The following is a 15232-nucleotide window of genomic DNA, read 5'->3' as shown; positions in this document are numbered from 1 at the left end:
GGCTGACTGGCTGGGGCGTTTAGACGAACTTTTTTGGGGGTGCGTTTATGGCGATACCGTGTCGTGGCAAATATCAGCATGATTTATTTCCTTTTATCTCGGGCTGTGGAGATTCATTGATGTTTAGACTCTGCTGTTAAGCTAGATGTGTATGGAGGGGGTAACCATCGGCCAGATCCCTGCCCTTCTCAGCAATCAGACCTAGACCTGGATGGGTTGTACCAAGGACAACAGGGAGGAAGTAGGCAAGTGACACCCATACGAGAATTGGCAACTTAGTTGACCATGCCTATTTTGGCCCAGCCCACTTTTGGCCCATGCGCAAGCCACCATGCACTTACACCACATGTGATCGATCCTTTTTCTTCAACACACCGCAACTTCCTCAAAACAACACCAAATTCCTTCAATTCTACTACATTCGAGAGCCCTTTCAATAATCTTTCCAGCAATGCCTCAATATAACGAACTGGAAATGCTGCAGGCTATGCAAAAAGTCCGAGAAGGCATTCCGTTGCGGCGCGCGGCCGAAGAATGTGGCGTTCCAAGGACTACCCTTCGCAACCGTATGGCCGGCCACAAATCCCGCCATATTGCATTCGAACAATGCAGGTTCTTCCGCATACAACGGAAGCCCGGCTCGCCGAATGGATCATCCTTCAGGGCGCTCTCGGCCTACCTCCAACGCATGCAACGGTCAGGGAATTTGCCCGCCGGCTGGCCGTGGACGGAGGCAAGCCGGAATACGTAGGACCGAAGTGGTTGCGCGGCTTCATGGCCCGGAACCCGTCAATTCGGACCCAGCGGGCACAAAGCATGGGTGCGGCCCGGCTCAACGGCGCCACGGTCCCGGTAATCACGGCTTGGTTCAACTACCTGGCCCTCCCGGCTATCAAGCTGATCAAGCCGGAGAACCGTTGGAATAAAGACGAGACTGGCCTTCTTGAAGGCCAGGGTGACAACGGCATGGTTCTTGGATCTGAGGAAAGGGCCAACAACAAGAAGCTGAAGAAAAAGCAGTCAGGATCACGGAATTGGTCCACGTTCGTGGAATGCATCTCTGCAACGGGCAGGTCAATACCTCCTTTGGTGATCATGAAGGGGAAACCCTTACAACAACAACACTACCCAAATAAAATGGGTCCCTTCAAAGGTTGGAAGTTCCACACGCAAGAAAAAGGCTGGATTGACGATGAGAGTGCGTTAAAATGGCTTCAGGAAGTCTTCCTTCCTAACACCCGTACGGCCAACAACGAACGCCGGCTCCTCATTGTTGACGGCCACGGTAGTCATACAACTGATGATTATATGTGGACCTGCTTCCAAAATAACATTCAGCTTCTTTACTTACCGGCACACTCATCACACGTCCTTCAGCCGCTTGATTTGACGGTTTTCTCGGTCCTGAAGCGGGCATACCGGAAGAGGTTTAACTCTCTACCCCGGTGCTCCGATTCAACGGTCTCCGGCCAGCGCACTATGTTGACCTGTTACCGGGCTGCCCGGGAAGAAGCATTCAAGGAAGAAAACTGCAAGGCAGGGTGGTATGCTACCGGCTTGTGGCCGGTAAACAAGCTCAAGCCACTCACGAGCCCTCAAGTGCTAGAAAATAGCAACAAAGCCGGTAAAAGTACGGCTTTAGCTGCTCTCGAGGAAGAGAGGGATACGGCTCATCAACAACAACAGTTGCTTGACGATTACGGCACTTGGAAGACTCCTAATAAGGTTACGGACCCTACGGTTGCTTTGGCCAAAGTAAACATCAGCTCCCCGGCCCGCAGGGCACGTCACCAGCTATTCAGGAAGGTCAGGAATGCATTCACCCTCAGGGACTTTGAGATGGCTAAGCTCAGACACGAAAATGAGGCTCTGAAAGCTGAGCTTGAGAACAAAAAGGGAACCAAGAGGAAGAAGGTGGAATTGAGCCCAAATTCCAAGTTTGCCTCAATAAAAGACATTCGGCGCGCGCAGAGAGCAGTGGGGCGCGATATTGACAGCTCTGACGAATCAGAAAGCTCGGAAGAAGAAGAGGAAGTCAAAAGTTGTATAGTAATTGGTTGATTTGGCGATATTTTACATGCTTCAATGTAGGGTGTCATTCATGTCAGTGGGCGGCTCAGCACGGGCCAAAAGTGGGCTGGGCCAAAATAGGCATGGTCAACTTAATTAGTTCATGCCCTAGCTGAGTTTGTTGGGCCCGGCGACGGAGAACCAGGTGCCATGTCGACATTAAATTATAAAAGAAGTGAATGAAAGGGGCTGTGGAGTGAAGACTAAAGCCACACAGGCATCAAAGGGTGTGTGGATTCAATGTTAGAATCGGAGAAGAGTGAGAAAAGAGTAAGCCCAGACTCTAAAAACAAAACATGAAACCTAATCAGGAACCAAAGACACTTGCGATACAAATCTCACTCACTTACCAAGGCCAGACAGATACGAACAAAAAGAACAAGCGAAGATTGATATACAATAATAGTAGGCAAAAAAAGAAAAATATAACATACAGCACTGTGGATTCGCTGGTGGTCACCCACCCAGCTACTAGTCCAGCGGTTAGTGACCTTCTCTTATGAACACAAAAGCGCCCATTTTCGGCTCCTTACTACCCTCATTTTTGGCAACCTGAAGCCCACCGAAAAAAATGCGGCGTCTTACGGCACATCCGTTTCTTGGCCTTCAAACGGGCCAACGACCAAGACCAACCAGAAATATGGCCAGGGAACGGGAAAAATTGGGTTATGCTGTCCCTCCCCCTCTTCCCTCGTCACGCCCTCATTTCCCCTTAGTCCCTCACATCCGTCACCATCCCTTGACCTGCATCATTATCTCTGTCTTCGCTGAGCCTTACGATGGTAAAACGAAACAGGCGTCCAGGTTAGAGGCCTGCGAGTAGCTAAATAGCGCGGCAAACCCCTCGTTTCCCGAAAGACCTCGATTCCCAGAGATAGGAAAATAAGAAGAACGAAGAGTTAATCCAATAGTAACCGTTAAGTAATAGAAGCTCTATTGCCGAGAAAATAAAACTAATTCGATTTACTTCCCAGGTTAAATAGACCGAGTATCACCGCACGGTCAACTGAATGAGGCAAGGCTATATATAGTTGTTGTATTCGTAGAATCTAAAGCTAAGGAATTCAATAGGAGGCTTTCGAGTTGCAAGTCCGTTATCAACGGCCCTGGTCTCCAATAACATCATCAAGAACAAGACAGTAAGTGCCACGCCGCCATCCACCCCCTTTGTCACTCGCCTTCCTGTACCTGGACTATTCCCGTGTAGACACGTCCTGGATATATTTTTGTGGCTAAATGGCTTAGATGATGCATCTTTTCAGGATTCGTTGGCGTTGAGCTCCGTCCGCAGCAGACCTGGCCGCGCTGCTCGCCGCTCGCCGCTCGCCGCCTGCGACCGCACCCGGGCCACCACCACCAGTAGAGAATACACCACTTCTGCGGTCGGTTCCTCGAACCACACTCCACTTCTTCAACAAATAGCTCGTTAGAATATTGATCTCCTGTCGAGTGCAAGCTTAAGTGCCTTTAATATACCTTGCCTTGTTCCTTGTCAAAACTTCCTGGGTTGTCAGAATCCTATTGCAAAGGCGCTACAATAGGAAAATTTCAAACATTGGGTGGGGGGACCCAATAATACCAAGTCCCCCCTATCAGGGTAGGTGTAATTGTGCTTCAATTTCCCAGCGAAGTTTACACTTGACCCATAAACTAAGCCTAATTAGGTTGCTTGGAAGATGACGTAACACGGCCAGCGACAATAAAACTCATAATGCGCTATGCCGTGATAATTAGATATGAAATTCATATCCTCTTTAGTACTTACCAGGTCGAAACAAAAACCGGTTTTGCCTAAGGCGCTCTCGATACGTGCTATCGTAATGTACCCTCTCATTACGTCGCCTAGGCCGAACTCGGATAGCGTCTGACCAGGGGTTGTAGAGGGGATAATACTTCCGGTCCAACGGGACTCGGCGGCCGGGCTATCGGGGAACTCGCGTAGTCTCCAGGTCAGGACGGGCTGGCGTTGTCGTAGAATTCGCCGCGTCCGGGAACAAATTCCTTCCATAGTAGCTCTTGTCCAGCGGCGGGCGTTAGTAGATTACGCGTCGTCCAAAATAGACCCTGCTGTATAAATACCGCTAGGTCGACGGCGTTAAGCTCGAACATGACGAGAGCATTCCATAGGGAGCTCTCAACCTCGTAGCGATCCGAGAGCCGTGCGACTATATTAATATTGATGTGATACTTGATGCCGCTATCGCCTGGCGTGAGATGTAGCATTGCCATGGTGTTTGCCGATTTGCCCGAGAGTAGAGATGCGATAGTATATAATATTGATGATGAAAAGTGCCGTAAAGGCAGTATGGTTGTAGAGTTTAGGACTCTGTATTTGGAAGAATGTTGGTACAAGTACAGTGTCATGGATTCCCTCTGTACTGGCCGCGCTGCACTGGAGTGGGGCGCCCAGGAAGAATAATGGGGCTGAGGGGAGGCCCGAAAAGAAGTGGGTCTTGGTTCGGGCCCAGGCCTGAACGCTGTGAGCTTCCTGTTCGGGCCCGCTCTGATTGGCCCACCTTAGATATATACGACGACCGTAGCCACGGTCTTAGTTCTTGCTTGGTTCTTCAGGCAAGCAATACACATTCACTGCACTCATACACTTTGGGTGGCATTCCGATTTGACTATATTACCCGTGCGATAGGAGCTTGCCCTTTGTTCTATCTTCATACTTACCAACCCCAGCATTCTGCGGAGCCTGTGCTCCCTTACAGACAGGTGACCCTAACAGTCGAGTGGTTTGTAATACTAGGGCTTTATTTTCCCTTTATTTTTTCTTTATTCCCTTTTTGACGTGCAATATTCGACGCCATTTCAACCTACAATGAAGATACAACTTCGGAGTCTTTCCTTCCTCGGCACAAGCCAACAGGCCTTGAGCCTTAAATAACGGCGTTGCCGCGGGCGTCAAGGTTCGACGCCAAACACTATCACGCGAGTATGACTACGTTGCAAATAAGTTTTCTAGCGATGAGTGTTCCGGTGAGCAACCTTATTACTGGAGATATAAAACTATGGAGGCGAACTCCTCGAGGCCATCTCTGCCAACAATTTTGCTGTTGCGATTTCTGTCGATAGACAACATGCCTACAAGTGCCCCAGCAGTCGATAACGACCGTGGCGTCGAGCTCTCCAACCTCGGCGAGCGCGGCAACAATGTTGCCGTGGCCAGCGTGATGCGCGACGTAGTCCGTGCGGTCGTCCGCGAGGAAATGCTTGTAGCCATTTTCACGTTCGTATCTGCGCCGACGTAAGCCTCTTTACAAGTTCACGCACCAATGTCTGCCCCTAAAACTCCGCCGCCTTCGTACGATACGGCTACGCGAACTCCAGTTCTCAGGGCCGACTTGGCCCCCAGATCCGAGGACCCGCGACCTTTAGCCAGCGGAACCCCCCAGCGGCCGGCTTTGCGACAACTAGCAGCTGAGCGAAGGTGGCTTCGGCACAAATGCGTGCACTGCACTCTGTGCTGGATTCCCCAGGTGTTGGTCATCATAATTTTGATTGCTCCGATTGTGCCAGGTCACGATTACCTGTACATGGCGGCGGTTGCCTTTTTAATGGTACTCTCCACCTATGCTCTATATATTCCAACTCTAGTAAGTCTTCCCGACTAAACAGATTTCAGTATACGTAAGTTTAGCTAGATATCCTAACAAAAGCGCACCATAATATTAGATTATTGCCTACTGTATCTTTGCAATAGGCGACTATATATGTCCGCCCACCAACGTGGCGACCGCGTCCAATGTAGAGGCTCATCTTGAATCACAACCCATACCAACGACGAACCTAGTAATAACATAGAAAGAGAGGGCGGAAAGTATTGTTACGATGCAAACCGAGAGAAATATATTCTGCGCTTGGAAAATTCTTTCGAAGTACCTTATTTTCTATCTTATTCTTTAGGCCTGGTTTATGAAGGGAGAGGCGCCGTTATACCCGCCGTACTAGGTCGCGATGAGGTTCGACGCTAAACTTGCACAACCCGCCGCCCTCTCACGCCTGACCGAGTACTTAGAAAATCGTACGGAGGAGAGGAACGCGGTTACCGGCGACTTTGACTTTTGCCTAGCGGACATGGGCGTGGAGCACTTAGTTGTGTGATAATAATTCTGGTTTAGCGTATAGGTTAGTTGTGGGTGTTAGAAGCACGGCACCCTGGATTGAATAGGTTCAAAGAGATTGATCTGCTTGTGTCTGATTCTTTCCTGTCGCTCACTTTTGAGCCACATTGTCAAGCCACATACCTGCATATCCCTCCAAACAATGCATATCCCTTCAGTCGTGACTTTCAGCCCTGATCCCTTTTTCCGGGCTCCCGGACTTCCGAATGCCCTCTTTTTCTCTCCCTTGCTACGGCTGAGTCTCTTAAGTAGTACGACTGAACAGACTGTTGAACCAGGTTTCCTTTGTCCTTTTCTTGGAAGCATAAAAGGCCTTCTTTTCTGTATTACTAGATGGAGGACAGACAATTCAAGACCCTTCAAGCCACTGTCAACTTGATCACGGGCCAGACAGCATAAAGCCGTATCAGAGACGGGTCTTGGGCCCAAATGAAACTTTTATCATTTAACAATGTACCAGTGACTGTGACCTAGCCCTAAGTCCGTGATCCCGACTGAGTTCTACTGCTGAGTGTAGTCCGTCTATTCTGGGTTGAGCAAGGAGGATGTTTTGGCCATATCAGACAGGAGTGTAGGTAACGCTAATTTTAGGGTTGGCGCTTACATATGCAGCTGAATGTGGGCGTTTTCATGGGGCCCGCTGTCAAAAGGAGAGGTTGGTCCAGGCAGCTCAGTGGGTATGGTTGAGAACGTCAAGGAAGAGTGTGGTCTAGAAAGGAAGGATCTAGAAATGGCTAGAAATATGGATTGGTAATTATCGCCACAGGACTCGCCACCTGTGAGAACCACAAAGACTGAGTTCTCTAACTTCGCCAGAGAGAGGATATGTGGCCCGTGATCAAAGTTGACAGTGGCTTGAAGGGTCTTGAATTGTCTGTCCTCCATCTAGCAATACAAGAAAGAAGGCCTTTTATGCTTCCAAGAAAAGGACAAAGGAATCCTGGTTCAACAGTCTGTTGGAAGACTTAGTTTTGGCCGGATCGCTGCCAGAAATGCAGAAAATACAGCACTCACTACTGGCGGTCGTGACTTCCCATATTATGAGGTACTGTCTTGCAGCCAGAGCTCAGGAGCTATTCCTGAATGGTGCATTATGGAGCCGCAGCTTGCCCATGCATATCGATAATATGCAGTCACGATCAGCTGCCTTCCAATCACAGTATCGCTCTGAGCTTGATGAGCTGATGAAGCAAGCAGAAGCGAAGCAGCTTTCTTTCCCAATCAGCTTTTACGCCCTGGGCACGTTAGTCGGGTCAATCGCCCTTCGGGCTTGCCAAGAACCTCAGAGATTCTTATGCCTATCTACAAGAAAGAGGAAGAGCAAGTGGAAGATACTGGAAGCTATATCCTTTCTCTAATACCTGGAACGCAGGCCATTATGACGGACGCCTTATAAGCTATAATATCCTTATCATTCCTACCTTATTCGGTGTGCTCTTACCTCGAGTAACCGGACAAACGCAAAAGCATTATAAAAGCCTGTGAGGCCATAAATCTTATCTCGCAGGGCAGTTGTAAAGGCAGCTGTGAGGAGAGCTAAACCCTAGGGCGTCATTACCGTAGATGCCGTTAGGTCACGGTTGGTAAGTACGTCTCGAGCATAATTGGGTTGGCATTGTGCCGCGTCCAAGCCCCCATTTGATGAAGCTGGTGGGCCTGGGGAAGTACTATCGATGGATAACGCCCGTGCATCAAGTTCCCCGCCCCAAACCTAGACAAACTCCCAACCAACTTCCTCAAACCAACTTCTTCAAACAAACTTCTTCAACCCAACTTCTTCAAACCACTTCTTCAAACCAACTTCATCAAACCACGAAAAAGAACATCGAACCAACACGACTTTTCTTTGACCATCAAAATGTCTGACACGCATGACGCATCTGTATCCGACGTAATCAAGCGAAGGCCTGTTGCGCTCGAGGCCTGTTTTTGGCTAGTAGCCATCATAGGGAGCCTGCGGGTCACGAGTGCAATTGCGGACGTCAAACCAGATGACCCAGATGATAGAACTGATACAGTAAATGAGCTAATTACCATTTCTCTAGGTATCACGATCTAGGGAGTCGTGATAAACTATTGTCAAATGATCATCAGGCCAGAGCTGCTACCGCCGGGCGATGTCGAAGTCCGGGCGCCTATCCGACGAGTCCCAGCGCTCCAGCGCTGGGCCCGCAAATTCGTCGACTGGTGTGCCATTTGGCTGCCGGTTGTTGCAGGTTTGCTCCTGATCGTCTCAGCCCTGGTCTATATGTTTGGTCTCGCTTTGCGTAGCCATCATTCTCTGGCCTGGGCAGTTACTGCGATTGTCGTCATCGGCGTACTGGTCACTGCCACCCTTCTTTCGATGCTTCTAGCCGATTGGAGTGCCTTGCTACTCTACAAGGCTGGGACCAACGAGTCGGAACTGGTAGGGCAACATGGGCTTCCGGCTGTGGAGCCAGCCGATCAGTCTGAGGCGCCAGCCAATCCTCCGTCTCAGGCTCCGGCCATTCCTCAGTCTGCGGTGCCGGCCAATGACCAGCAACTGGTGGGAGGTGATGACCACCCCCCGCAGGATGGCATGGAGCTGCAAGACTACCCTCAGACCCTCTCGCAGCCTCAAAACGAGCAAGTCGTGCAAGCCCAGCAAGTCCCACAAGATGAGCTAGGCGAGTTTAGCTACTTGTCTCTCATTCTTTGACGTCAGTCGTAAGGCGGGCAGTTCTTTGTAGCTGACCTAGCCGTTGTCCGTTCCATTGTGAACCACCCAAAACGGGTGCGAGACTATTTATCCGTCCCGAAATGGGCCACCCCAAACGGGTGCGAGAAAATCTCTGTTTTCCCAAAATGGGCCACTCAAAAAGGGTGCGACAGACTCATTCTTTCGAGGTTTTTCCCTCAATGAAGTTTTCCTTGGAAGATAGATAGCAGTAATTAATCTGTATTCGTCCACTCTGTCCTATGTCTCCTTCCTCCATGTGACTTGTTTCCGTGAATCCCGTACGAGCATTACTTAGATGTGTCAAAGGGTCAGTGTTGGCCTGTTCTGTAAGCGTGCTCTGTGGAGGTGCGAGTCAGCCACCGCCGTAACCGAACCACCTAACCTATGTTATACGTACGCTTTGTATCCAATTGTAAAGTACTAGATAGGCACGTTAAAGCGCACAGCAATGATTTAATTCTTGAGACATTTTCACGCAGCGACAACATCCGCTCGGTTGTAATACTTCAGCAACCCCAGGACGTGATACCTATCACTACTTACATGCATCTAATTGAGTGTGTGTGAATTGGCTCCAAGTTGATTGACTTGCTTCTCCCTCTCTCTCCGGCCTTTTGAAAGCGGCCTGTCTAATATAGATAGCAACGAGCTGTGTAGCAATTTTTGGATCACCAGCTGAACTGCCGAGCCACCCTGAATGAGGCCGCTTCTGGTTCAGCGCTTAGCGTTGTTATAGAGGTCCAAAACTAGATAACTGTAACTATCAGCCTGCGCATCTGGTGTTGGCGAAAGCGTTACGCACTGTTCGAGGCGCTAGCTGGCCTCCGTTATTTGCATGACGCAGGACCCAGTGCATATGACCAATCAAATGCTATGATCAGAGCGAAATGGTAACGCCGGTGAAACGCCCTGGATCGAGCGGAATACGGGCACATTGGGCTTTGACCTTGGGCTTTGACCTGGGTGATTTTCCTGAATGGGTCAGTATAAATGCTGGTATTGACCTTGAAATTGAAGTTATCTGTATTCTAACAACTGCTCTACAATCCCCTGATCCTGAAGAATAGCTGGGGAGTTGTAGAGGCGCACCTACAGCGCCGAAGACGACTCGGAAGTCGACGCTGTGGTTGCTATGCTCCTTGCTATTATCGCGACTGTGATCAAGTTTAGACCCTCCCCCCCCGTCCCCCCTACAGCCTTTACGAAAGCTGAGGCACCCTCAAAACCCCGTATCTCCTCGGTCAAACCGACTTTGGGTTACAGGGAAGCATTCGCATGCGCGTGCATACATTCATCGCACTACAAAGATGGCTAGAAGAGGATACTGGCCTAGCCGACACGAGACATATTGCTGTCAACGAGAAGTTGTTAATCTTCTTGGAGGTGGTTGGTCAGGGATGTACGCTGCAATTTGTAAGCAGAGGGTTTTGGCCACAGCCTGGAAACGATAGTAAGGTCAGTTTCCCTGCCTAACAGAATTCACAGAACGGAACAAGCTTACAGCAAAAAGAGTATTCCATCAGGTCCTTTCTTCAGTACTCGCATTGGCCGGGTATTACGCTCCCAGAGACCAGGACCAGCTAGAGGGTTCTTAGAAAGTCCAAGTGGTATCCATTCTTCAAGCAGTGCCTTAGAGCACTCGACAGAAAGCACAGAGAAGTTATAGTGCCCCTCAAGTCAACACAGCATCGTAAGGAATAGAAAGAGCCGAATTACTCAGAATGTTCTAGTGGCTGTAAGCCTAGAAGGTCACTTCCAGTATCTACTTCCCGGCTTAGAGGGCTTTGCAGCCGACTCGAGGGTATTCCGGGATGCCCTCGAAAAGAGTCTCAATATGCCTAAAGGCTGTTTCTACCTAGGCTACGCGGCTGGAAGTGTCACGGTGCACACGTGACAGGGATTGACTCTATCGGTCGCATTGTATTTAGAGTATGGTCTATGCGCACGCCCACCACGTGCCCTGCACCAACACCTATTTCCTCGCGCCCTGCGCGGTCCCTGCAATAGCTTCTTCTTTTCCTTCCTTAGCTTCGAATCCACATTCGTTACTGCCTTCAACCATTGACATCCCTACTGCGTAAGGCGGGCCGTCACACGGATAATGGCACAAACAGAGATATCCCGAGGAAGATATAATGCCAATCTACAATCTATAAGCCCTCATTCTCGTATCTGTCCAGTTATTTAAGTTCCTAGTTTGAATACGATGCCGTAATGACTACTGCTCGTCATATTAGAGGTTAGAAAAACCCGACGGTAATAGTATGGAATCATGGATGGACTCTGTCTAGAAGTAAAAATGCGGCGTCTCACCCTAGACTAGTAATATAATACTGCCACAATCGCGACTACTTCCACTTACTCCACGTGGACCAAGCAGCTACCAGCGTTAGGAAACTAACTTGGGTCGGACCTCGGTTTGTGTTAAAGGCAATTCCTTCCCGACAAAGAGAAGACTCCACCTTGCCCCCCACCTCGTCCCGCATCGCCTGCAAAAAGGTCGGCATCCACAATTTTTTCTCCCAACAACATACTCCTCAATTGACTAGTTGCCTCCTCTAATCACAACTATACAACCTATCTCAAATCGATTCATAATCACGACGGTACATCAACCATAATGCCGAACCTCAGGTCATATAAGTACGTCGTTCCGTCGACGATGTCCTAGGCTAACCCCTCTTTTGACAGTCAGATGGCAGAGCTAAGCAAGCTTACCAGGGGCGGTGCGTACAAGGGAATGTCTACCCCGTACCCTGACGACGAGCGCGGGACTTTTATTACTCAAACGTTCCCCTGCGTCTTTGACAATACCATCATCGTTGCAGCAACCCACCCGACAGTCTCCACCGGCTCCCAGTTTGACGATGGGTGGTTCCTCTCCGACTTTTACGCTTTCAACTACCTCCTGAAAGGTTCAGTTGCCGACTAAGTATGGCTTACCGCTGCCGAGCCTAGCAAACTGTTGAAGAAGCATGGCCCCTATTACCACGGTACCGCTTCTGAGTGTCCCAAGGTCGTCCTCAGCCCTGAGCTTCTCGAATCTGAGATCACTCCTGTGACGGTCGTTCCGCCCGCCCAGATGATTGATAGATTTCTCGACGAGGTCTCCAAAGCCGCTGCTCGCGCCAAGGGCGAGCACCCTATCCTTTTAATGGTGTTCTGTCACGGTCAAAAGATCACACACTCCTCCTCGATAATGGTAACTCCGGGAAGGGGTTTAGTATTCTGCGGCTCAAGGGCGCATTGGGAAATGCCTGAGCCACCTTAATCGTGACAGTATGCTACTCGGGTGGATGGGTGGTTGCGCCCGACGTCAACAGCGCAGCATTAGCAGCCGCTACCTCTAATGACGTGGCCTTATCGTTCCCAGTCTCAGCAAGCCTAGGACGAGTTTGCGGATCCCTCTTCGCTAGAGCGATCATCGACACCCTCTCCAGAGCCTCTTCGCCGTTGCTCACGCAGGAGGCGAGGAAGGAGCTAGACGACAGCGAGGGCTCGGAAAGCATCCAGCCCGAGGAGCCAACCAAAATACAGACAGAAACGTACAACGAGTTCTGCCGCTCCGTTACAACCGTACATAAAGCGCGGGGTGTCCCTGATACCCTGACTGAGGGGTTTTGCTTCAGCGCCCAAGACGACCAGTGGACTTTTTCGTGGACTAGGAGAACCGCAATCCCTTTGGCCCGCTTCAAGGAGCGTTGGGATAACCTACCTACGTACCCCCGCCAAGTGTTCCCGGATGCTAGCTCTACGGAGCCTGTCTCTCTGTCCGGTAGGGTTCAATTTAAAGACCAGGAGCATGCACGAGTCTACACCATGGTACAGCAGTTTCGCCAACTCTGCCCGGGCGATTGGAATGGGGGCTATGAGAACCGTGTGGCGGCCGCGGTTCAATTCTTCCTTAGGGGCGACCCACGGGCCCCGTCCGTATCCTACTTCACCGCCCTCATTAAATTCCGCCAGAAGGCCTGTAGAGTTGCCGACACGTTCGTTCAAGTCAACAACCTCGCCCGCCCAAACGGAGAGAGCTGCATACGGTGCTATCTACGCGAATTTCGGTATATTACGCGAGGTGACAACCGGGAATGGCTCGATCGACATGGGCTGGTATGGACGATGATGAGGGACGGCGGAGCATTCATCGTCCCAGCAGCACACCAGGGACCACCTCGCTTCGCTCGCCCTTTTACCTATATATCATATGCCATCGCCGAAACATACCACACACCAGAGACAGAGGAGGAAGCGCGCCGTACGGCACAAGCATACTGCGATTATATTAAGAGCCAGAGGCAACACTTCCTCGACGAGGCCGTCCGCTCTTCGGACATTCGACGCAAGGGTCGTGACTGGCTACGGTCGATTGGTAGAAAGATCCGTTCCTTCTCCCCCGTCAAGGGCTCTCGGTCATCGACCGAATATGGCGAGATATAGAGTCGGCCGCTTGGGATTGTGGAGGCTCCCTCTCTACCAATCCCCGGTTAGTAGGGACCGGTGGATGACAAGTTACTGTAAGTCAGGTAGAGGGGAAGAGGGACTTATCGATAACCGCCGGCATATATACCCTAGAAGAAACCTTATAGTAAGTTAGGTGGGGGAGTAAGCGAACGCCACTGATCCAGAACATTCTAGATAAGCGAGGAACACAACCAACCCTCTTATATAAAAAGCCCATAACTCAACCAATTCTTTTCCAATTCTCTTCATCTTCAATTCGTTTTATTCTTCTCTTGACAATGGTTTCATATACAGAAGAAGATCTCCGCAAGGCTTGCGAGGAAGCCGTCAGAACACATCGATTACGCAAAGTCGCGCGAAAATGGAACGTTCCACCCTCCACCCTTTATGGCCGTCTACATGGCTCCCTACCTCGAAATGTTGCTCATCAAGATGAGCAAAGGCTTACACAGACCCAAGAGGATCGTTTAGTCGAATGGATTCTTCTTCAACAAGATTTAGGATTGCCCCCTACACATGCACAGATCAGGGAGCTTGCACGCCGTATTCTAGCTGAAAGGGGGGACTCCTTACCACTTGGAAAGGGGTGGTGCCGTGCCTTTCTTAACCGCAATCGAATTTTGAAGACTCAGAGGGCCAAGAGAGTCGATTCGGTCCGCGTCAACTGCGCTACAGAGTCAACAATTCGACCTTGGTTCAACCGTTTCCAAACACCAGCTATCAAGGCGATTAAGCCAGAGAATCGCTGGAACAAGGACGAATCTGGTATTATGGAAGGCAGAGGAACCAACGGCCTTGTCATTGGAAGCCGTGCCTTTAAGGCGCTTCAAAAAAAAACAGCCTGGAACCCGCACTTGGACCACTTTTGTCGAATGCATCTCAGCAGCTGGCCGTTGCCTTCCTCCTTTGGTCATTTTTAAGGGGAAAAGCGTTCAACAACAATGGTTTCCTTTGGATATGAAGCCATTTCAGGATTGGTTCTTTACAGCAACTGAGAAAGGATGGACTACCGATGAGACAAGCCTCAAATGGTTAAAAAATGTGTTCATTCCTCTCACCAAGCCAGCAAACTCCTCTGAGAAACGACTCCTTATTATTGATGGCCATGGCAGCCACACAACTGCCGATTATATGTGAGAGGCATTCACAAACAATATTCACATTATTTATCTGCCTCCCCATATTTCCCATGTCCTCCAACCCCTAGATTTGGCCATATTTGGCCCCCTAAAACGACTTTATCGCAGACGGCTTGAGGACCTTCTTGCTAACGCCTTTGACGACTCTTCTGTAGCCGGAAAACGTGCGTTTCTGGAATGCTACCAGATTTCACGCACAGAGGCAATTACTAAGAGTAATGCTAAGTCAGGATGGAAGGCATCAGGCCTTTGGCCCTTGAATGTCAACAAACCGCTAAGAAGCCCACTCCTCCTCAAGAATTCTAATACTTCACGCCCCTTAAGAACTACTATAGTTACCCCAGAGGTTCGCACACTCCGTATGCCAATCCTGGAGGATTATGGAGACGATCGGGTGCAGTGGAGGACTCCTAGAAAGGCACGTGATTACGTTGAGCAGGTAAAGAAGTTCGCACGCATCATCAAAGCAATGCCAGCGGATAAGCTCTTCCTCAGAAAGATTGGTAAGGCTTTGGATGAACAGGCCTTTGAACTGGCTATTAGGAAGCGAAAGATTGAAGGTCTAGAACACACTCTCGAATCAATAAGAGCCAGAAAGAAGAAGAAGGTTGAAGAAGATCCAAATACCACCTTTGCGAATATTCAGACTATTCGTGAGGCCCAGAGAGCTGTAAGGCGTGCAGCAGAGGTTTTAGAAGATGCGGAAGAAGCGGATGATTCAGAGGATATCAAA

General features: G+C 49.8%; 3 protein-coding genes across 3 annotated transcripts; all 3 read left to right on the top strand.

Annotated features, from left to right (window-relative positions):
* The first annotated feature begins 7113 nt into the window (after positions 1–7113).
* B0T26DRAFT_734465 (uncharacterized protein) lies at positions 7114–7876 on the top strand. Its single transcript, XM_060443197.1, has one exon. It carries the CDS (start codon positions 7191–7193, stop codon positions 7554–7556), a length of 366 nt encoding a protein of 121 aa, XP_060289402.1. The 5' UTR covers positions 7114–7190; the 3' UTR covers positions 7557–7876.
* On the top strand, positions 7857–8927 carry B0T26DRAFT_734464 (uncharacterized protein). Its single transcript, XM_060443196.1, has one exon. The coding sequence runs from the start codon at positions 8282–8284 to the stop codon at positions 8876–8878; it is 597 nt and encodes a 198-aa protein (XP_060289401.1). The 5' UTR covers positions 7857–8281; the 3' UTR covers positions 8879–8927.
* A 2712-nt stretch (positions 8928–11639) lies between these two features.
* On the top strand, positions 11640–12648 carry B0T26DRAFT_744763 (uncharacterized protein; the record flags this gene model as incomplete). Its single annotated transcript, XM_060444453.1, has 4 exons — positions 11640–11819; positions 11853–12069; positions 12162–12555; positions 12633–12648. 4 exons carry the CDS (start codon positions 11640–11642, stop codon positions 12646–12648), a joined length of 807 nt encoding a protein of 268 aa, XP_060289400.1.
* Positions 12649–15232: the final 2584 nt, after the last annotated feature.

This window comes from Lasiosphaeria miniovina (assembly GCF_030549165.1).
Source record: "Lasiosphaeria miniovina strain SMH2392-1A chromosome Unknown B0T26scaffold_9, whole genome shotgun sequence".
In the NCBI taxonomy this organism is placed as follows: Eukaryota; Fungi; Ascomycota; class Sordariomycetes; order Sordariales; family Lasiosphaeriaceae; genus Lasiosphaeria; species Lasiosphaeria miniovina.
The sequence above is the reverse complement of the archived record's forward strand: the minus strand, read 5'-3'. Positions and strand labels throughout refer to the sequence as shown.

Coding starts and splice junctions, on each gene's coding strand:
- B0T26DRAFT_734465 (XM_060443197.1), top strand. CDS start 7,191: ATGCAGAAAATACAGCACTCACTACTGGCGGTCGTGACTTCCCATATT.
- B0T26DRAFT_734464 (XM_060443196.1), top strand. CDS start 8,282: ATGATCATCAGGCCAGAGCTGCTACCGCCGGGCGATGTCGAAGTCCGG.